At 42.8% G+C, this 23,604-nt stretch overlaps 1 protein-coding gene across 1 annotated transcript; it reads right to left on the bottom strand.

Annotated features, from left to right (window-relative positions):
- Window positions 1-7,210: 7,210 nt before the first annotated feature.
- Window positions 7,211-23,168, bottom strand: LOC149317334 (DGAT1/2-independent enzyme synthesizing storage lipids-like). The gene is made up of 6 exons (XM_089518877.1): window positions 22,895-23,168; window positions 21,798-21,962; window positions 19,833-20,026; window positions 15,926-15,986; window positions 9,864-10,003; window positions 7,211-7,315 (listed from the first exon to the last, which is right to left on the bottom strand). Exons 1-6 carry the CDS (start codon window positions 23,166-23,168, stop codon window positions 7,211-7,213), a joined length of 939 nt encoding a protein of 312 aa, XP_089375003.1.
- Window positions 23,169-23,604: the final 436 nt, after the last annotated feature.

Below are 23,604 nucleotides of genomic sequence, written 5' to 3'. Positions count from 1 at the left end.
TTTATTTGAGCTATAATCTATTTAAAGCTAAGCACTTGAACTTCAACCTTAACTTCAAACTCTGAGCAAATTGATTAAAGTGAAAAAGCCTGGTGTGGGACCAGCTGAAGCCAGGTGTCAATCCTAGACTTCTTCTTCAGACTTCCCTTTGGGCACAAACACCGAAACCTGAGGTAAATCCGATGATTTGGATTGCATCCTCAGCCAGTCCTAGGAAGGTATACATAAGCCACTCTCCCCCAAACTCCCTCAAATTTGTAAGACTGAGCAAACCCCCCATGTTTACCCCAAAGGCAGGTTCTCTCACAACTCCATGTTCCTTGACGTGTATAAGCTGATCAAGAGCGTAACCTTTCACCACAAAGGGATGCCAATGGTGCGTCCCAAACAGTTCTTTAACCCTATATGGGCCACAGACAAGGGACAAGTGCCAGCTTAGTCCCTTTCCCCCACCAGGCAATTCAAAATGTCTTTTCACCCATTTTGAAAATCCCTCAAAAGATCAAATTGCCCTCATCTTAAAAGTGAAACCCCCTGACTGGTACAACTCTGGGTGTTTAAACAAAATTGATGGGTGGTTAATTACAAAGCCAGATGTCCTTAATAGAGGATTTTTAATTTCTCTATTAACATGTTTTCTGGCAACATCCAATTTAAGTGGATTATTTTCCTCTCTCTACAACTGTTGGGGCAAAATTTCAGACCAGATTAACCTTATGCCAGGACACGTATGACGTATGATATCAAAATCATATCTCGCTTGACAAATTAGAACTTTGCATTTGATAAAACCAAGGTTGTTGCCACCAAGGTTTAACAGCAGCACATCAGGTTGAGGGCGGACACGCTCCTCAAACAACAACTTGAACAGACCTCTCCAGCGTAAGCCTCGTCTGCCCAACCATTCAATCATGGCGATTTCGCTGAAACCAAGGTGAGAGCCCATCTGACCAGCTCAAGCCTGTCTCACTGCCCAATAGATCATACTGTGCCCGCAGATGAGGATATGAATTCTAATAAAACGAACTCTGAAAACTAAAAGAAACAGGAGTCAGCCAATTTACTGTGTTGTAGGAATCATCCGCACATACTTTTTGAAAGCTGAAGATTGTAACCTACTGATGTGTTTGATATCTGTGCTCTCAAATCCTATGGCTGCTGCCGTGAAGGCTGCTCCGAGTTGGAAAGATTGAGAATTTAACCCCCCTTAGTCCAAGATTAGCCAAAGCCTAAGGTGCCACAGTCCAAAATTGACATTTAGTCAGGGGTGAGTGGTCTATATGAAGAAACAAGAGACCCAGAGTTTGGCCACAAAGTGCCACATATTCTGTCAATGCCTGTACTGGCCATAGATTGGCCATAATACAAGAATTTAACATAATAGATGTTTCTCTACCTTATTTAATCAGTCTTTGACCTTGTAATCTGCAGCATAGCAGTCAGGTTAGTTAGAACCAAATCAGTAAGTACAATGGCCCTGTTTGAGGGTTCATTTTTTGATGCAACGACCAATTCACTAAATCTAAAGCCCCAAAGAAAGCCATTAACACCGTTGCATGAAACAAACTGACCTCGTAAGGGGAGGAGCATAAGAGAGCCTGCTGTCCCTTAAGACCCTTGAGAATTTGTGGAGTGATGGGCCTCCTATCATCATAATTAATGACCCAAATCCTAGTCCACCCTTTTAAAGTCTTGCACATTCTAAAATCTGATGTATGATCGACTAACCCCTTGTCAGGAGTTAAAGTCAGCACACTGGAAATGCTTAGATGTGTGTCTGTCTGACCATGAGCATCCAGCACTGGAAGGACAAGGCTGATCAAGCACAGCTGATGCTCATAGCCTCAAGGACACTCTGGTGCCTGCATGCACTAAGCCTGGATGATGAAACATCTAGCTGGATTGCACAGGGGGACACTTTAGAATGTAACACAGGAAATTACTGGGTTTTGGAGACCGCATGGTCTGAAGGCTATATAAGCACAGAGGCTTCCAGTGATTGCTTTGTGGGTTGTAGTAGGAGAGTTAGTATTCGTTTGTAATCTGTATTATAACATTGTAAATAAAGCACTTCGGGAGACTTGTCTGGTCGTTTATGAACTGAAGCCTGGCATCGGTTGCTGAGAGTCCCCGGAGGTTCCTGCATTTCTTCAGTTCCTGGAAGACATCCAGCTGCTGTTATCTCAACTGAGGACTGAGAACCACATTTCTGAATTTGCCAGTTTACTCTGCCATATGCCAGCATTGGCTACAGGGCTCAGATGAGTTGCTGACATCCCCGGGCTTTGGCAGCAAAAGCTAAGACTGATAATTTGTTCCTAATAGTCTGTGGTATTAGCCCCTTGTTGTGTAAATAAACACAGAATTGCAAACAGTGTTCTACGGGTACAGGCCACTTGTGGCTTAAATCATGTACAATGCAAAACTTGTCAAAGGCCTTGCAAGCCTTCCTATAACTGGACCGTGTGTTGTCCGAAAGTGAAGTGCTTATCATCTTTGCCACCTCACCCTTTCAAGCATCCAAAACTCTTCCGGCATTGTTGCTGGGTGGAGGTCCGCCTCTTGAGCCAGCTGTCTGAAACAACACATCTGTTGATGGGAAAAGGCGTCAGCAATTTCATTATCAACCCCCGCTACATGAATGGGCATGAATAGGATGTTATGCATGAAACACTTGAGCACAAACACCCTGACCAAGCTTGTGATACGAGGAGACCTGGAAGACAACTGATTAATCACCTGTATTGTGGCAGCATTATCACATAAAAAATAGACAGATGAATAAGTAAATTCGACTGCCCAAATGTGCACTGTAACCACTATTGGAAAGAATTCCAAAAAGGTGAGGTCTGAAGAAAGGCCAATCATGAGGCCATATCTGTGTGCCCCAGTGATTGTTAAAATATACCCCAAGGCCAATCGAATCTGCTGCATCTGAAGAGACTTCCAAGGCTCCCCGGAGCTTTAAAATGTCACTCCAGAAAGACACACCATTGAAGGATTCCAAGAATGAAAGCCAAACTTGAAATCTTGTTTGGACTCAATAGTCACTCATATCCTATGATGTAGTTTAGAAACACCAATAGTTGCAGAGCTCAAACATCTAAGAAAGGCCCGGCCTGGTGGAATTACCCTACAGGCAAAGCACAAGTGGCCAATCAATTTCTGGAGCTCTCGAAGGGTAGCTGTATGCAATTGCAGAAACCTATGAATTGTCATCCTAATGTTGGTTATTTTGTCTTGTGGCAACCTAGAACACTGATTGATAGTGTCAATTTCAATGTCCAGAAACATCAGATGGTGGAAGGGCCCTCAGTTTTTTCATGGGCAAGTGGAACTCCTAGATTATCAGCAAGAAGTGCAAATAGTTGCATTAAGAATTGGCATTGGCCAGATTGTGTCCTCCCTACAAAGATTATCTAAATAGTGAACCACTTACTGTAATCCAGATTATGTACATATTGCCCATTCCAAAAATGTACTAAAGACTTCAAATGCTGACCAGGATATAGAACAGCCCATGGGAAAAGCCCTATCCATGTAAAATTTATTTTGAACTGAAAAGCCCAATAATTCAAAATCCTGTGTGTGTACTGGCAACAGTCTGAATGCAGACTTAGAACTTTATCGCATGGGGCTTAAACCATTCCCCAGTGCGTTCTAATGGGGGCACGCAGGGGTGCGCACGAAACGCGATGGGCATGGGATGGGGCCCAGAACGCGACTTTACCGCACAGGGGAACGCCACCGCTGCCGCACGTTCCCATCGTGTTCCAATTCGGTTCCAGAGGGCGCCATTTCTGGGAACTGTTTCAAAGCGTCCCCAGAAATGGCGCCCTCTGGAACCGAATTGGAACGCGATGGGAACGCACGGCGGTGGCGGCAGCGTTCCCCCGTGTGGTAAAGTCACGTTCTGGGCCCCATCCTGTGCCCATCGCGTTCCGTGCACACCCCCATTAGAACGCGATGGGGAATGGTTTAAGCCCCATGCGATAAAGTTCTTCATATCACATTTTCCAAGCTCAGCAGTGAAATCTCTACTATGTACTGGGGCCAGGGTCAAATCAAAAGAGATATATCGTACAGAGCAGAGCTCTTGTGGGATATAATTGTTAATTGAATCACCTTTTGGCTTTACAAAGGAAAATCTGCATATTGACTGGAACATTATGTACCTCACATGTGTATCTTCAATTGAGTTCAGTGCATCACACTACTGGAGAGAGGCAGGGAGAGGAGAAAGAGAGAGAGAATTAGAGTTTGGAAAAGTCTTGGACTACACTCCTTCCTCCACATTTGCTGGCACAGGAGTCCTGTGAATTTGGAAAACCCGCAAATAACAAAAACATTATGTTTTTTACCTGATAGAACACCTCTCTTGGAATATCTAGGTCCTCCAGTACAACTCTGTGGTCAACATCTGCCTGACACTGACCATAAAAGTGCTCTGGAGGAGCTACAAATGCCTAGTGGAATGTTCCCTCTAGACATCTCTAGGTCCTTCAGTGTGACTTTTGGTTAAAGGTCACCATAGAGTTGCGCTGGAAGACCTAGATATTCCTAGAGGGCACATATTAACAAAATCCGTAAATAATCAGATCTGCAAAAATCAAAGCCACAAATGTGGAGGGATGGGTGTACCTTTTGAAGCAAGGATTGGAATGGATGTGTTCTGCCCTGTGTGAGGGACAAGATATTTTAATTATTTCATATTTCTCATGTGGGGAGGATAATAATGATATTTCCTGGCCTTCATCTGGGATGAGAAGAATTATGAAAGCAATTTACATCACTAGCACAAACACCCTCCATAGCTGTTCAAATTCAGTTCCAGAACCTGAATGTCCATCTTTAGGGTTGAGTTTGCAGACACATAGAAACTGCAAATCTGGTTCCTCAAGGAAAATGTAGCTCTACTGAAGTCACATTGGAATCACCTTCCCTGATCTACCTATTGACTAATGAGGAACATCTCTGTCTTGTTTTAAATGAGGCAAGGATGCTGAGCTTTCAGTTGTCTCTCATCCAGTCCATTACTTATACTGTCTTCTAAAAGTCTTTTTAAAAACTGTTTCAGCATAAAATGAGAGTGAGAGTGAAAAATGTATCCTCAAAGGTGATGCTTGATTTTTTTTTTATTCCCACATTTTATGAGAATATGCTCATTTTATGCTTCTAAGAGGAACAACTTTCTTGGCTGTGTTATGGAAAGGCTACAGAGAGAGCTGACTGCCATCATCTCACAGTTGGCAACGAACCTGAAAATGTCTTCCTGCAGCATGCATGTGTCTAAGTTAAATAGCATAGGGATGGGGGAAGATGGAACCTTGAGGGACATCAAGCAGAAGTCCTCCAGCACCATCTTTTGGACTTCCCATTCTATGAAAAACTGGTACCATTACAAAACAGTACCCCCAAGTTCTGCCCAAATAGGTTACTCAGAAGCAGATCAGACTGGATTATATGTGCCATGTTCACACTCAAACTGATTTGTGCCCCATTTGTGTTTGGGCAGAATCGGGGTGAATTGGCATAAGTCCTTCTGGACTGGTTCTTTTGAAAAGGGAAATTTTAGCATTTGAAAAGAACCAGTGAACAAATGTGAATCCGTTTTCGATCTTATTCAGGATGGAGGGACAATGGGCAGAGGGGTGGTAACCATTTCACCACAAGTCTTGGCAATCTGCCATTTTTTCCCTGTTAGTGCTGCCGTGGGGCTGCCATGGGGCTGTAGATTTCAATTTCCAATGCAGCCAAGTGATCCCCTTGAATCACACTGTGGTCCTGATCAAACTGTTGAGCTGTTTCACAGTTCTGCTGGAAATTTTTCAAGAGGTTGGGCAAGTATGGGGGTGTTCCTTGAGGGGGGGCATGGTGCAGTGTTTTTTTTTAATGACAGTATCTGCAAACTGTTGCTTTTTAATGGGTTCATGAGAGTGAGTCATGGGCCTGTCATGCATTGATCTGTGGGTTCCTGGCCCAGAGGGTGGGTAATTGGGGGGGAGAGGGTCCCTATGGGACAATGATGAGGCATGTTTTTAAAAATAATTTGACAGTATTTGACACTGTTGTATTTGTGTGGGTTCATGAGAGATTCCCATCCTGTGGTGGGAATTCTCCCCTGGCATGGGTGCACCCATGGGTGCTATGGGGTAATAAGCCCAGGGATGGGTGCATCCGTGAGCCCCATGGGGGATTCAGCCCAGGGATGGGTGCATCTGTGTGTGCCATGGATTAGCTGTTGCTCCCATAGAAATAAAACTCGCCCTGCACTCTCTCAACTTCTAGCAACCCATTCCCAGGCATGAAGGAAAAGTGGAAGAGGAGAAGGAGTGTGTGCATTTTACACATGCACACACATACATAAACACATATATACACAGAGAGGGCCATGTACATAGGGACAGCTGATGCATACAGCCATATCTACAAGTGCTTGCATAACTGGAAACATGCACATGTACATCACATGATTGACATTTAACCAAAAAAAAAAAAAAAAAAAAAAAAAAAAAAAACCAAGAAGAAGAAGAAGAAGATGACGACGACCCGGGATGGATTGAACATGTTCGAGATTGAGAATCCATTTTGTTGTGGTACAAAAGTAAGTGTGAACATGAACTGTGTTAAATAGACATGGAGGCATTCGGTAATGGAAAATGGTGTGTAAACTTGGTTTTGGTTCCAATCAATTTTACGATCCTGCACCTATTTGTCTCAAAAGCCTTTTTTTGCTAGTGTGAATGACCTCATACTTAATGGAATTAAATTCTACTACAAGTTCAGCAAAAGCAACAGGGATACATTCCTATGTCCAGTTCTGTGTGTAGGTTGTCCATTAAGGCAACCCAAGCAGTCACTGTCACACAGCTGGGCAGACATCAAATGAGTTATATTCTGTTTATAGATTTACACCTGGTTTGCCACTAATAGCATTCTAATTTGGATTCTAGGATTCTAGCACACATGGAAGCTGAGGTCAGCTTTTACTCCTTCAAAAACTACCCTGAAGAAAAATTAGGATTTTTTTTTTGGGGGGGGGATCCTCTTAATAAAAACATGCAGTAAAGGGTGGAGCGGCAATACATTATAACTGTTAAGTTTTTATCTTAAGGATTTGTGGGACAACAACTGTGTATTTATGTAAAAGTTCAGTGCAATTAACAAGACTGAAAATATTGGTGCATATCACTACAGTCCTTTATTCACATTATTCATTTCTGTGATGCATCTCAAAGCGTTCTCTGAAAGCTCTTAGTATGTTTCCTGGTATTTTCTGGTGTTTGTCTCGTAAAGCTTCCATAGCAATATTTGTCTATTACAAAGAGAAAAGAAGAAAAACAAAAACAGCCATATAGATTTAGAATCAGGGAAATTAGAATCAGGTTCTGAATATGGAGATAGACATAAACGATATTGGATTTAGGAATGTAATTATTTACTAATTTTCTTCTTAAAGGAAGCAACAAATAATTTCAGCAGTTTTCATCCTGCTGTGAAAAGATCTTTGAAAACTGCCATCTTTGAAGATTATTTGCGTTTTGACAGTTATTCTGCACAAAACATTCACATGGATATTCTGTGCAGAAAATAGCATTTTATGTGCAGGAAATGGTAATGCTAGGGTAGATATCATGTTGGTAGATGATATATTGCACTGGCAATTAGGCACTTGCCTTATGTGTGCAGTTTTGCTCACCCCCATTCAAAAGAATATGATAGAGATGGAAAGTGTGAACACAACTAGAGGTAACTTCATCTGTTGAAGTACCTACTCTTCAAAGAGTGTTTGAGACTTCTCAACTTAAAAATGTATTGAATTAGGGAGAAAGATTATGAGTTTGTGCGTATCTGTAAGTGCCTTCAATTGCCTGTCATGGCAAACTCATTAATTTCATAGGGTTTTCTTCAGCAAAGTATCCTTTGTATCCATTCTTGTACGTCTGCATCTGCCCTTGCACGTTTTTAAATAAAATATTTATTTTACTGGAACTGGAGTATTCTCTGCAGTTATTTCTGATATACATAGGTGAAAAGATTCCCACAGTTACCCTCCTCTTGCAGCCTTCCTTTTGAACAATAAATTCCCCAAATTTTAAGGAGCTGTTGGCATTGCTGGTGGGCACCCTCAACATCACCTACCTTTTAGAGTAACACTGCCAACACAATCTTTTAAAATATTAACAGAACCACTGACTAAATAAAAGGTAATTGATAACTAATCCCCCTCACCCTGTTATATGGAAGGAGGTTAAGGAAACTGGTCCACACTGCACATGCAGTTCGTAAGACTATTTTGTGCCCCTGGGTCCTCTACTGCCCAATTGTCCTTTTCTCTAAAAATAGATAGATAGCTAGATAGCTAGACCGACCGACCGACCGACCGACCGACCACTCTCTAGGAATATGTAAGGCAATTTCAGTATGGTTTGGATGTCCCAGGCAGTTTGAGGCAGGACAAGCCTTTATCAGATGCTGAGTTTTGGTTTCACTTATTGACTAAAGCCCCCCTCATGGGTGTAAGACAGCCCTACATGGAGATCGTGTGTGTGTGTAGTCTATTTGTTTTTAATGCAAGGGTGGTAATAGCACCTGAATGGGGAGCTGTGTGAGGGGGTTCCAATATGGGTCATGTTCTACCAAAAAACCCAATGAAATGGGCTGATTTTGCATAGGAGGAAACTTTTGCTTAGATGCAGAGGAAACATCTAAAAATTGCAGAGAATGTCCTAGCACCATTTTTCATGTTTACTCTGAAAAATTGTTACTGTAACCCAGAAAATCACCATGAAATAGATTTGACAAAAAACACCAGACAGAAAAGTGGAATGGCATGATTTGACAAGTAGAAATATTATTTTCTGAGCAGAAAGTGCCATTTTCTGTGCCAAAGAGCTATGTGTAAATTTTGCACTGGTTAAATCCCAAATTGCAAATAGGGCTTCTAAAACTGTGTGGTTTTAAAAGTCTTTCTTGCAGTAGAAGGAAAATGGCTAAAATTGCGTTTTTGAGAAAAACATTATTGAAGACTAATAATAATAATAATAATAATAATAATAATAATAATAATAATACAGTCGGCCCTCCTTATATACGGATTTGCCATGCGCGGATTTGAGCATATGCGCATGGCAAATCCGGAAGTTGTCCCCAATGGCCGAAGAGGCCTCTGCCGCTGGTTCTCCACTGCCGCCGCCGCCGCCGCCACCGCAGAAGGGCCAGGTTGCAGGCTGGAGGCTTCTTTGCCTCCAAAACCGCCACCCGGCCTTGCTCCTGCTATGGCTGAGGCGGCGGCAGCAGCGATGCGGCACCGGTGAGAAAAGGTAAGTAGGGAGAGAGGGAAGCAGGGAAGGAAAGAGTTGGGGGGAGGAGAGGGGAGGGAGGGAAATTGTCCTCAATGGCGGCACGTGTGCATGCGCGCCGCCATTGGGGACAATGGGACTTGAGCATACGCGGATTTTGGTATACACGGGGGGGGGGGGGTCCGGAATGGATCCCCCGCGTATACCAAGGACCGACTGTATAATCATTTATTTATATCCTGCCTACTCTGATTAGGACATTAACTCCATATGTACTGTATACATTAACTTCAAGGCAATTTCAACGCCAGCATTTTCTCTGGTTTGTGTTAATAGGCGCTGCTTCACCTGCGACTTTCTTATCATTGGTAGTATGACAAACCTTAAACTACTTGAGTTCACTGTTTGGCTAAAGTACTGGCAAACTGACCACAGTAAACAAACAAAAAAAAATCCTACTTCTTTACATTTTTATAAACCTTCATAGGATTTGTATAAGTCTTTGTGTACTTTGTACTGAGAATGAATATAAGTTTTATTCCTTAACAATATAATACTTACTTTTTCAGCTAATTCTTCTGCAGTTATATTTGGATCATATGGAATGGGTTGCCCAATATATGTTCGATATTTGACTGGAAATAGTCCATACACAGGAAATAGTAAAATTCCTGTCTTTTCATAAAGCCATCTCATTGTTCCTATAAAGAAAATTAAAATTGGCTAGGAATTGCATACTGAGAGACTGCAGAGAAATTATGTGTTTGAAATTGTAACACATTGAAATTAACAATACTAAAACTGATACCAATTAAAATACTCTAAAACCTGTGTTAGAATCATAGAATCGTCGAGTTGGAAGAGACCTCAAGGGCCATCCAGTCCAACCCCTGCCATGCAGGAAATCCAAATCAAAGCATCCCCGACAGATGGCCATCCAGCCTCTGTTTGAAGACCTCTAAGGAAGGAGACTCCACTACACTCTGGGGGAGTTTGTTTTACTGTCAAACAGCCCTTACTGTCAGGAAGTTCCTCCTAATGTTGAGGTGAAATCTCTTTTCCTGGAGCTTGCATCCATTGCTCCGGGTCCTAGTCTCTGGAGCAGCAGAAAACAAGCTTGCTCCCTCCTCAACATGACATCCCTTCAAATATTGAAATAATGCTATCATATCACCTCTTAACCTTCTCTTCTCCTGGCTAAACATCCCCAGCTCCCTATGTCGTTCCTCATAGGGCATGGTTTCCAGACCGTTCACCATTTTAGTCGCCCTCCTTTGGACATGCTCCAGTTTCTCAATTTCCTTTTTGAATTGTGGTGCCCAGAACTGGACACAGTATTCCAGGTGGGGCCTGACCAGAGCAGAATAGAGTGGCACTATTACTTCTCTTGATCTAGACACTATACATCTATTGATGCAACCTAAAATTGCATTGGCCTTGTTAGCTGCCGCATCGCACTGCTGACTCATGTTCAACTTGTGGTCTACTTGGACTCCTAGATCCCTTTCACACGTAGTTTCATTCAGCCAGGTGTCGCCCATCCTATATCTGTGCATTTCATTTTTCCACCCTAAGTGCAGTTTCTCTGTGTTGAATTTCATTTTGTTAGCCTTGGCCCAGTTTTCTAGTCTGTTCAGGTCATTTTGAATCTTGATCCTGTCCTCTGGAGTATTAGCTACTCCTCTTAATTAGGTGTCATCTGCAAATTTGATAAGTATGCCCCCAATTCTGTCCTCCAATTCATTGATAAAGATGTTGAATAGCACTGGGCCCAGGACAGAGCCCTGTGGGACCCCACTGGTCACTTCTCTCCAGGATGAAAAGGAGCCATTGTTGAGCACCCTTTGGGTTCAGCTGGATAACCAATTACAAATCCATGTAACAGTTGCCTTGTCTAGCCCACATTCTACAAGCTTGTTTGCAAGAATATAATGGGAAACCCTGTCAAAGGCCTTACTGAAATCAAGATATACCGTATATACTCATGTATAAGTCAACCTCATGTATAAGTCGAGGGCAGTTTTTGGATCCAAAATCATGGATTTTGATATGACCCGTGTATAAGTCAAGGGGCAAACACTGGAGGATGTTACAAAAGATCTAAAGGGGGTAGGGAAAACAAAGCACCACTTCCCTCCCTATATCTCACTCTCTGGACCTCTCCCAAGTATCAGTCTCAGCATGGAAAAGGGGAAACAAACCTCAGCGTGCATGTGTGCACGCGCACACACACACACTCTTCCCCTTACCAAAAGTATCTTCAAGGCACATGGCTTGTGAAAAGGAGGACAGACCCCACTGTCTCTCTGCTTTTCACCCCCAAGACTCCCAAGGCTCATAGCTTGCAGAAATAGAGGACAGGCCTTTCTCTCTCACTGCTATTCACCCCTAGGACTCCTAAGCTCATAGCTAGCAGAAATGGAGGACAGGCTTTTCTCTCTCTCTGCTATTCACTCCTAGGACTCCTAAGCTCATAGCTAGCAGAAATGGAGGACAAACCTTTCTCTCTCTGTACCTTTCACCTCCAGGGCTTCCAGGCAAAATGGGGTACAAGCCTGGGCATACTTTCTTTGTGTTCCTTCTCTCAAGCAGCAGCTAGTTAGGTCTGGCTTGGCAGGAAAGCTGAGAGCCTGGGAAACAGGCACACATACACCCACACACACACACACAGAGGGAAAGAGGAGGAGAGGAGAGCTGGCGCCGGGGCTTCAAACAGGGAGCCGTTACAAGGCTACAGAGAAATGTGGGCACATCTTCTTTCACAAAATTTATTAGCATTAACTCATTGACCCTTCCATAAGACTACCCAAGATTTTGGAGTTCATTTTGGGGCATAAATTTTTCGACTTATAGTTGAGTATATACGGTACTATATCCACAGCATTCCCTTCATCTAACAAGTTGGTAATTTTATAAAAAAAAGAGTTCAGGTTTGTCTGGCATGACTTCTTTTTCTGAAACCCGTGTTGACTTTTTGTGATTATGGCATTGCTTTCTAGATGTTCACAGACTCTCTGTTTAATGATCTGCTCTAGAATCTTTCCTGGTATTGATGTCAGACTAACTGGACGATAATTGTTTGGATCCTCTTTTTTCCCCCTTTTTGAAGATGGGGACAACGTTTGCCTTCCTCCAGTCTGCTGGGACTTCTCCTGTTCTCCAGGAGTTCTCAAAGATTATTCCCAATGGTTCCGATATTATATATGCCAGTTCTTTTAATACCCTTGGATGTAGTTCATCTGGCCCTGGAGACTTACATTTGTTTAGATTAAACAGGTATTCCTGTACTATCTCTTTACTTATTCTGTGCTGAAATTCCCCTTTTCTGTCCTTTGCTCCATTTTCCTCAGGTTGAGCACCCTTTACCTTTTCTGAGAAGACTGAAGCAAAAAAGGTGTTGAGTAATTCTGCCTTTTCTCTGTCCCATGTTAGCATTTTGCCATCTTCTGCACGCAGTGGCCCTACCGTTTCCTTCTTCTTCCTTTTGCTGTGGACATATTCAAAAAAGCCTCTCTAGCAAGCCTGAGTTCATTCTGTGCTTTAGCTTTTCTGACTTTACTCCAACACGGGCTCGCTATTTGTTTGAATTCCTCTTTGGTGATTTCCCCATTTTCCATTCCTTATACATGTCCCGTTTAAAACTTAGCTCAGTTGAAAGTCCTTTAGTCAGCCATCCTGGCTTCTTGAGACATCTCCCATTTTTCTTCCTCATTGGAACTGTTTGAAATTGTGCCTTCAGTATCTCCCTTTTAAGAAACTCCAATCCATCTTGAACTCCCTTCTCTTTTAGTATTGCTGACCATGGGATCACCCCCAGTATTTCTTTAAGTTTACTAAAAGTCTAGAATGCGTGCCTGACTATGCCTGGCTTTTCCTTTCCATTGTATAACAAACTCCAGGAGTGCATGATCACTCCCACCTAAGGATCCCACCACTTGCACTCCATTAACTAGGTCATCCCTGTTGGTTAGGATCAGATACAAAATAGCTGATTCCCTTGTTGCCTCTTCCACCTTTTGGACAATGAAATTGTCTCCAAGGCAAGTGAGGAATTTGCTAGACCTTGAGGATTTGGCTGAGTTTGACTTCCAGCAAATATCAGGAAAGTTGAAGTCACCCATCACTACTACATCTCTATTTTCTGAATGTGTGTTCACCTGTTCTAGAAAGACATCATCCAGTTCCTCAGTCTGACCTGGGGGTCTGAAGTAGACTCCCACAATAACATACTTGTTGTTTCCATCCCCTTTAATTTTTATCCAGATGCTCTCCACCTGGCTTCCAGGATTGATGTCCTGGATCTCTTCACTGGTGTAAATGTCCCTGACATATAAGGCTATTCCTCCTCCTTTCCTGTTTGGCCTATTTCTCTTGAAAAGGTTATACCCCTCTATTTCTACATTTCAATCGTGAGACTCATCCCATCAGGTTTCAGTGAGGCCTATTATATCATATTTGCTTTGTTGTGCTAGGAGTTGAAGTTCATCTTGCTTATTCCCCATGCCCTGTGCATTAGTGTAGAGACATCACAGACCATGGGTCCTCTTTACTTGCTGCCTGTGGAAGTTCTTTTGCCTCCCACTTTTGGGTCCTTGCACTGTTTGTCTTGTTCCCTCTATGACAGTTTGGCTATTTTCTCCATCCCTTTTGTCTCCCTCCCCCACATAACTCAGGAGTTTATCGCACAGGTCCTCCGGGGTCTGTTCTGAGAATGGAACAGAAGGAGCAGGAATGAGTGCGGAACGAGTGGGGGATGGATTTTACCGCACACACCAGTCCCTCATTCATTCCATTCCCAGTCTCTTCCGTTCTCAATCCATTCCAGAGGGGGCAATTTTTGAGAACTGTTCAGAACAGTTCTCAAAAAGCATTCCCTCTGAAACGGAATGGGAACAGAAGAGAGGGGGAATGGAATGAGTGAGGGACTGGAGTGTGCAGTAAAATCCGTCCCCCACTTGTTCCGTTTCCTGCCGGGCCGTTCTGAGAACGGCCCACAAGCCTGGTGCGATAAACTTCTCAGTTTCAAGCCCTCCTGATCAAATTCTTGAGACTTTTGGCAAAAACGTTTTTGCCAACTGGCGTGTGATGCAACCCATCCCTTGCCAGAAGTCCCTCCTCATGGAACTGCAGCCCATGGTCCAAGAATCCAAACCGTTCTTGGCGGCATCATCTACGGAGCCAGTTATTTACATCAGCTATTTTCTTCTCCCTTCCTGGACCATGTCCTTCAACTGGGAGAAGAGATGAGATGACAACCTGTGCATCCATCTCTTTCAACTTCTTACCTAAAGCCTCATAATCCCTTATGATATTCTGAAGGCTGTGCCTTGCAGTATCATTGGTTCCCACATGAACCAAAAGAAAGGGGTAATGGTCAGTAGGCTTGACCAGTCTTGTCAGTCTCTCCGTCACATCATGGATCTTTGCCCCAGGGAGACAGCACATCTTGTCAGGCCCACAAACCACTGGTTCAGTGCCTCTCAGCAAAGAGTCCCCCATGACCACCACATGCCTCCTCTGAGGCTTAGCAGCAGCTGTTCCCTTTGGTGGAGCTCTCTGGGTCCCCTGCTCTGTCCCTAAAGTCTGTCCCTGCTGCTGTTCCTCATCATCCTTGATAGTAGAGAGAGAATGAAATTGATTCTGTAGATACAAGCTCACAGAATGTTCCTTGGTTTCCCTACTTCTGTGTGTGACACTCCTCCAACTATCTACTTCTATTGTGTGTGAAGAGACTTCTTGCTTCCCAGCAATTTCCTCTGTGTGTTTCCCGTCCAAGACCGTTCTGGTCAGGAAAACCTCTTGCTCCCTATGACACTGTAGTGTAGCGACCTGGGCCTCCAGCTGCTGTACTTTCTCTTTTAAGAGGGCTACCAACTTGCACTTAGTGCAGGTGAAGTTCCCCATATCCCTAGGCAAGAAGACAAACATCCCACAAGTGCTGCAGGTGACTGCAGCAGGGCCTTCAGTGTTCATACTGAGAAGTCTTAAGGAGACACTGAAACAAGACTGTGGGCTTCCCCTGCTAAACTTGGCCTTTGTCCCCAAGCTCTGTCACTGAGTTCAAGTCACTGGGCATATAGTTATGTAGAGCTCCTGGCTACTAGCTCCTTCCAGAGGCAAGTCTCTGACTCACTCCCTCTGAGGAAAAGTCCCCACAAGCCCCTTTAGGAAAAAAGGGAAAAGAAAAGTGAAAAATTTAAAGAGCCCCCCCTCCAAAAATGTTTTCAGGTCAGCTTCTCCTCTATTCTCCAAATCCTCCTTGACTATATAGAAAAATTAAAATTAATGGCGCGTGCCTCTGCCAGCCTTCTGTAGAATTTAGGGTTCAGACTTCTCTCAGCAGGGACTCCCAGAATGCAACAGCTGAAGTCTAAGGTTAGATCTCACCAAAAGCACATGGAGCATTGCTTAACCATCATATGTATAACTCTTAATCATCTTCAAGAATAGAAAGTATACAGAATTTTCATGCTCATAAATTACAGTATAACATTATGTACAGCTTAATGTTATGCTCTTTCTATGTGAAAATAAGTCTCACAGAATTTAATGTGGCTCATTCAAAGAAAGCACATATAGGTCTGCAATATAAAAAACACATGTCTAAGGAAGTATAAACTTACGTATATTTCCATATGTGATATATCCCTCTCGGACATTTGAAGTAAACATAGGAATGATGGGCTAAGAAAGACCAAAGATAGACCTTTTAAAACCAATTTTTTAAACTTAAGCCCATGTACGTCAGTGAAAACATGAATTGTTTCTCATGGAAATAAATTAATTAGATTTGTATAGTCAGCTAAAAGAGTAGGGCTTATAATAATAAAGGATGTAACAGGTATGGATGGGTAATTCAATTCCTTCCTCTTCTATTCTAGAAGAAATTCCTCTGAAGCTGCTATTTGCATTGGTGCTCCTGGATGGAGGGGGAGGTGAGAGAGAGATCCCCAACCCGCAGTTGGATGGACACACTGAAGGGGGAAGAATGGTGGTTGGTGAGAGAGTGAGAGGGTGACCCAGAAGAAGACAAAGAAAATACTTGAGAAAGCCAACTAGGAAAGATGGAGTCAGGGAAGTGGGTGTCGGTGGACGGGCAAAGGATCAGAGAGATGAGAATTCTCCAAAGTCCAGGCCTCAGGAAGACTCTGGAAGCCCTGCACCTGACATCAGGAGAGGAAGAGACTTTAGGGTGAGGAGAAGGGATGGAACAGGAGAAAGGAATCAAAGAATTTGAAAGTTTTTTTTTTAAGGAGAACTCATAGAAAGTGACCTGAACAAGCCCAACCCCAGGAAGGATCCACCAAGCCCCAGGTGTTCCAGAGTGGTGGGACAGCAGAGGCCAAAGGTGGAGCATAGAGCAAGGCTGCCGCAGCAACAAAAGACAAGAGAAGCAAGGGGAAGAGGGACCCATTCCTGCGGGCCAAGAGCAGAAAACCAGGTACGTTTAAGCCTGTTTCAGTTTTCTTTATGTTATGTAGGCATTGGGAAAAGTCTGGGTTACTGTTATGTTGGTTGGAATAAATAAGATGCGGCAAAAAATAAGTGAAATAACTAAAATATTCAATTATAGGCTGCATCAATAGAACTATAGTGTCTAGATCAGGGGTAGGCAACCTTTTTGAGCCAGGGGCCGGGTTGCTGTCCCTCAGACAACTGGAGGGCTGAAGCCAAAAAATAAATAATTAAATAATTTTTTTTAAAAAAAATTAAATATATAAATAAACCAGGACAAATGTAGGACAAAATTTTCAAATGGAAGACACTTTTTCAAAAAAAATGGAGGACACGCGAAAAAATTTGCTGATTTTTTTAAAAAATGTTAATATAAATGCATGTTTATGAGCCTTCTATAGACAATTGCCCCCCAAAGGCCCCGGTGGCAATTGGTGGCTGGGGCCGGTCCCAAGGCCTCGCCGGGCCGCATCTGGCCCGCGGGCCGCAGGTTGCCTACCCCTGGTCTAGATCAAGGGAAGCAATAGTGCCACTCTATTCTGCTTTGGTCAGGCCCCACCTGGAATACTGTGTTCAATTCTGGGCACCACTATTCAAAAAGGATGTTGAGAAACTGGAGCATGTCCAAAGGAGAGCATCTAAAATGGTGAAGGGTCTGGAAACCATGCCCTATGAGGAACATTGTAGGGAGCTGGTGATGTTTAGCCTGGAGAAGAGAAGGTTAAGAGGTGATATGATATTCCTGTTTCAGAATCTGAAGGGATGTCATATTGAGGAGGGTGTAAGCTTGTTTTCTGCTGCTCCAGAGAACAGGACCTGGAACAATGGGTGCAAGCTACAGGAAAAGAGATTCCACCTCAACAGCAGGAGAAACTTCCTGACAGTAAGGGCTGTTCAACAGTGAAACACACTCCCTCGGAGTATAATGGAGTCCCCTTCCCTGGAGGCCTTTAAGCAGAGGCTGGATAGCCATCTGTCTGGGCTACTTTGATTGTAATTTCCTGCATGACATGGGGTTGGACTGGATGGCCCTTGTGGACTCTTCCAACTCTACGATTCTACAATTCTATGATTCTAAGTTGTGTTGAAAGCAAATGACTTTGGATTGTATATTCCCATGGAGAAGCAAGGGAGCATGGGACCCCACCTAGCTATGGGCCAGGGAGGGGCCACAGGGATAGTTTGCAAACTAAGGCGGGTTATAGACCGCCGCTTTACGGCGGTCTCCCGCCGGCGCCATTTGCTCCGTGAGGGAGCCGCAGCAGCCACACCGTGCGGTTCCCGCGCGGAGCAAAAAAGAAGCTCCATTTTGGAGCTTCTTTTTGCAGCGCCTCTATGACATCGCGAGGTGCCTGGGGCAGACTCACAACGTCATAGACGCCGCGCAACATCCGGACGCACAGTGTCCGATACGTAAAGATGGCGGTGCCCGTATGAACAGGGCGCCGCCATCTTGTACATATTCTATACGTACTAGGGTTAGGGGGGTGCGGAAGCACCGCCTCTTCCTAACCCTAGTACGTATAGAATACGTACTAAATGGTGGTGTGTAACCCACCTAAGTTCTTTTAGGTACAAATTACTATGGGCCCTCTGTATCCATGGACTTGCCGTTTCCTCATTCCAGCCTCGGGGGGGGGGTGCAGCAGAGAAGGAGGAGGAGAAGGAGGAAGGAAGTGGAGGTGGTGATGGGGACTAGGAGGAGAATCTAGGAAGAAGAGTACAGAGGAGGAAGGGGTGGCAGCAGAGGTTGCGGATAATGGCACTTCACTGCCCGGCCACTGAAAGCCTACCTTGCTGCTTCACTGCGGAGGGTGGGAGGAGGCTGCTTCCTCCTTCTTTTCCCCACCGACAACTCCGTCCTCTTTTTACTTTCTCCTCCTCTTCCTCCTCCTCCTCTTCTTGCCTACTGATCCTCCATCACTGCCCCTTCCCCCTCCTTTCCCTCCTCCTCCTTTTCCCAGATGGGAACCAGGAGGTACCAGTGGGGAAAAAGAGGAGAGGGAGGAGGAGGAAGAAGAAGGGGTGGGGGGGAAGATAATGATGATGATGAGGATGAGGATGTAGAGGCAGCCATGGTGGCCAAGTGCCATTGTCCGCAGTGGTGGCGCGGCTGTGTTGTTGCACAACCATTGAGATCAGTGGGACTTGAGCATCCACGGATTTTGGCATCTGTGGGAGGATCTGGAACAGATCCCTCCTGGGCACTGAGGGCCCAATGTACAATGTTTTCCCCCCTGCAAAAACCAATGATTGTGTAAAAAAAAAAACCTTTCCCATTTTCTTTTCAAAGACATTTTATATATGTATGTAAAAATAATTTAACTTTGGTGGGTGTCTCAGCAGAGTTTAATGGTAAAAGTTCTCTTTCTTGTTCATAAAATTATTTGAGAATATTGATTGGACAAATACAGGGATCACTTCATATTTATTATAATGTGTACGTATATGGATTTGTTTGGCATTAAAAAAAACCCATATGGATCCATCTGTGCCTTGATGTTTGTGAGGGTGTTCCAAGCAAGTGGAAATAGAAAAAATTTATTTAATTTTATAAGGGAAAGAAAATCAGGATGAACAAAATTGGTCTTTTCTTATGATGAAATATTACAAGTTAGCAGCTTGCTTTAGGTGCAGTGGTTAAATGCCTGTATTGCAGCCACTCACTCAGAAATCACAAGATTGTCAGTTCAATACCAGTCAGGGGCTCAGGACTGACTGACATCCTTCCAAGGCCACTAAAATGAGTACTCAGACTGTTGGGGGCAATTGGCCTACACATTGTAAACCACTCAGGGAGTGCTTAAGTATACTGATAAGCGGTATAGAAATGTACTTGCTATTGCTGTTATAGTGGCTTTAACAGTTGCCTGGATGAATATAATACACCCAACTGAGGTGTGCTCTTTGAGAAAGTGTATCTCATTTAGACAATACAGCGAAGGCAGATAATGTGAATATCACAGACTTTGAGTTTCATTTTTGGGGAGAAATTAGAGCTAGAAAATGGAGGAAGAAAGAAAGAAGGAAGGAAGGAAGGAAGGAAAAGAATGGAAAGGAAGGGAAACCACTCACCACTTTTGCATCAATGGCCACTTGAGCAAATCCTTTTCGATTTCCCCACACAAGCTTGTAAGTATTGTCACTATAATTCTGCTCTCGAAGTCCACCAGGTGCAATGCCCAATAGATGTCCTTTTTTCAGAAGAGCCACACATTCTTGTTTTGTAGGATCAATACAGCGAACCACTTCAAAAAGCAATTTTAGCCCTGTAAAAACGAGAAGTAGGTCATATCTACAATGATAGAAAAACCCAGTTTACCTTTGGGTTATCCCTATCTGCAGCAGCCACGGCCTTGTTTTCATACTGTGAAGCAAATTTCAGGAGAACTGTCTGCATAGCACACAGCACACACAGTTCTCCCCTTAGAACTCACCCTGATCTAATAAATCGCAGTATGCATGGCCACCTCCCCCATGTATTCAAATCAATGTTGTTATGAAGTACAGTCCACACTCACACACAAATTTCTGAATTTTCCTTTCAAAACAGGGATAATTCCCCATTTCCCCCCTTTGCCCTGAAGTGATGAAAAAGCCCAGATTCAGTCCCACCCATCCTGTACATTGTTTGGACAGTATGCTTTGCAAACTAGCTAAGACATTTTTATTTGGCCTGGGTAGGTGCACCCTAAGGCACTCTTGGTTTACAAAGAAACCAGACTCTGTGTTATATGTGCATTTCCTGTCAGTAAAATTTGTTTGGCATCAAATAAACACAATTTTTCAATCCTTCCCCCTGAGCTCATACATGTAGTATTGGATTTGATGTTAAGGACTCCCAGGTTTGTAGTTCTCAGTGACCTTAACATTGCTTCCAACATATATTTAGGTTTAAGCTTGTAGCAGCTTTTTTTACACCACAAGGATCGTGGACCTATTAAAACTGGAACTCTGAGAGACACCGTGAGTTTTCTCTTTTCACTGCTAATGAAAGGCAGACATAGCCATAACATTTTGTGTCACCTCCAATGCCAAATCAGCTTTTCCCCCCAAATGTATTTAATATCTTATGTAGTTAGACTGAAGACCATTCCCATTATGCTTTCTTTTGACATTTGGCCTCTTCCAAGATCTCCTAGTGCAATCAGATATTTTTCATGAGCAGACTGAATAAACCAGGTAATATGTCCTAATTCGCCACTTTCACAGCCATAGGTTGAATTGAGTTCATGTAATGATGTGATTTTTCCCTCTGTGTATTTCTTGATCCATGTGAGAGAAAATTAATTGGGGGAAGAAGCATTTGAGCAGAAGAAAGAAACTTTCCTCAGAAACTCAGCTCATAGATTTTTGTGGGTTTTTCGGGTATGTGGCCATGTTCTAGAAGAGTTTCTTCCTGACGTTTTGGCAGCATCTGTGGCTGGCATCTTCAGAGAATGTTTGCCTGGAAAGGACTTGGGTATATATATTGTGTGACCTGGGAAGGCGGGGGGATTTGCATGTGCATTGTTCTGTTGCTAATGGCAGGCCTCAGGGTGGGAAGGTCTGCAAAAGAGATTAGCGTCTGCTTGATTAGTCCTCATTGCTGATATTTATTGTTTCAAAGTTACTGGCAAAAGGAAGGGCATTGGCAGAAGAGAGAGAAAGACACAGGGTCCTTATATCTCTTCCCATTACCATCTATATAAGGGGAAGAAGAAGAAGAAAAAAGAACAGCTCATGAAGATCACCAAAAGAGAAAAGGTTATATAGCTTTTCCTGTCCACATTTTCTCTCCATCTCAGCTTGTATGCAGTCTGGTCAGGTTAATTTTGCATTTTAAAACCGAAGAGGCAATCATTATTAAATACTGAATGCTGTGCAATGCACAACTTCAGCCATACTATAAGGACAACAAACTGAAGATTCCAAATAGTAATCAGGAAATTTTAAGTGTCCATTTAGAAAAAAATCAAAATAGCTAGACAAAATCATTTGAAAGAGCATCATTTTTATTAAATATATTTCTCAACAAAATTATCAATTTTATTTTTTTACCTGGTAGACGAAAAAGGAAATGATGCACCACAGAAAAGAACAATCTACCGGTGATTCTATAGAATGTGAATATAAAAAAGTAATAATCATATGCCATCGCTCCATGGTAATAAACAAGAACAGCAGGTCCTTCTGGAATATTTTCTATTCCACAGATTTCATAACCTATCAAAGAAAAACATGCAATGGCTTCAGCATTGTTTCATGAGCATGTAGATCTTATAATTCTCCATATGCTAATTTAATAGAAATAACAAGATATAAAGATATAAATAAAACCAAATGGTATTTATATACATATATACATATCTTTAAGGCAAACCTTTAAAACTATTAACATTTATGTTTTAAAAAGAAAACTAATTTTGAAAATGAAGTTCTAGCATCTATCTAAATTACTGGCTCTTAATGTTTTTTGGCTGACAAAGGCCTGTTACAGACTGCCAAAATAAAGCTGCTTCGGGTCTCTTTGGAGGTATGCTATTTAAATGATGCATGGGTCCTAAGAGTCCGGAGGTCGCACCAAAGCCACACTCCATTCCTAAGCACTGGAGTGCAGCTTTTGGTGCAGCTTCCGGATTCTTAGCATGCATGCATCATTTAAATAGCATACCTCCAAAGAGACCCGAAGCAGCTTTATTTTGGCAGTCTGTAACAGGCCAAAGTTCCTTGACAATCCGAAGACAGTTATGGACCCCCTCCCCAGAAAATGAACTTAAATATATTTTCAAAGTAATAAAGAGCAAATTGAAGGGGGGGGGGGAACCACAAACAAACCTATAGTGAATTACACTGGGTCCATAGACCAGCTGAAGTCCATCCATGAATCAACTAGTGGTTCATGGACCCCAGATTAAGAACTCCTGATTTAAATTTAAAATGTAACATCTGCTTCCTTGAAGGTGTGTGTGTGTGTGTGGGGGGGCATCTCTCCAGTTTTGTCATTAATCAGGAAAGTTTAAGAAGTGGGATAAGCCCAAATGAGCTTCAGAGTATGCGTGGCAGAAATACTAAGAACCATTACAGTTAAAGCAGCCTCAAAATGCTTTGATTCTTCAGTGTGGTAGCGGGGGGGGGGGGGGGGGAGCCATGCTTACCATGTAATAATCTTCCAGTCATATATGCCACCATTGCCATAAATTGCTTTGGCTTGTCCCATAGTTTGCTATCTTTATCTTCTGGAAGGTTACCAATTTTTTTACAAAAAACACAGAATCCGCTGGCCAGGTACATTGTAACAATAACAATAATACCAGGATAATATAATATTCCTAATATTATGAAGAGATACACTATAAAATCTGGACATCCACCAAAAATATAAGTTGTAGATTCTTGCTCTAAACTATAGTCTCTACTTTCTGATGTCATCTTTGGAGTCAAAGAGAAACTGCAGCAAATTATGTTCCAGGACAAATTATTTTGTTCACTTTTCTCTCTAGAAAAAGAAAAGAAAAGACAACACACAATTAACTAAGTTTATCAAGTACACTCCTAAGTGAAAGATCTGCCAGTTGGAAACTCTTTAACTGTCATCATAAACAAAAATCTCTCCCTGTAGATTTCCTTCTATTGGCCAACCCACAGTTCAGCCAGGAGATGCGTTCTGGAAAGGAAGCTTTGTTAGCGGATGAGGTCCAAAAACCGCCTTGGAGGAATGGATGTGCTCTAGGGCCAACTTTTCCTCCTGTATGGGACTCCCATTTTGTTTTCCATGCTTATTTATGGTATCAAAAAGATAAGATTCATAAAGAATTCCTGGACCATTATATAAAAAGACCATTGTTAATGACTTGGACAAAGTATA

The sequence above is a fragment of the Sceloporus occidentalis genome, unplaced genomic scaffold, assembly GCF_023333645.1.
Source record: "Sceloporus occidentalis isolate IW3139 unplaced genomic scaffold, rSceOcc1.0.p SCAF_3, whole genome shotgun sequence".
NCBI lineage: Eukaryota > Metazoa > Chordata > Lepidosauria > Squamata > Phrynosomatidae > Sceloporus > Sceloporus occidentalis.
The sequence above is the reverse complement of the archived record's forward strand: the minus strand, read 5'-3'. Positions and strand labels throughout refer to the sequence as shown.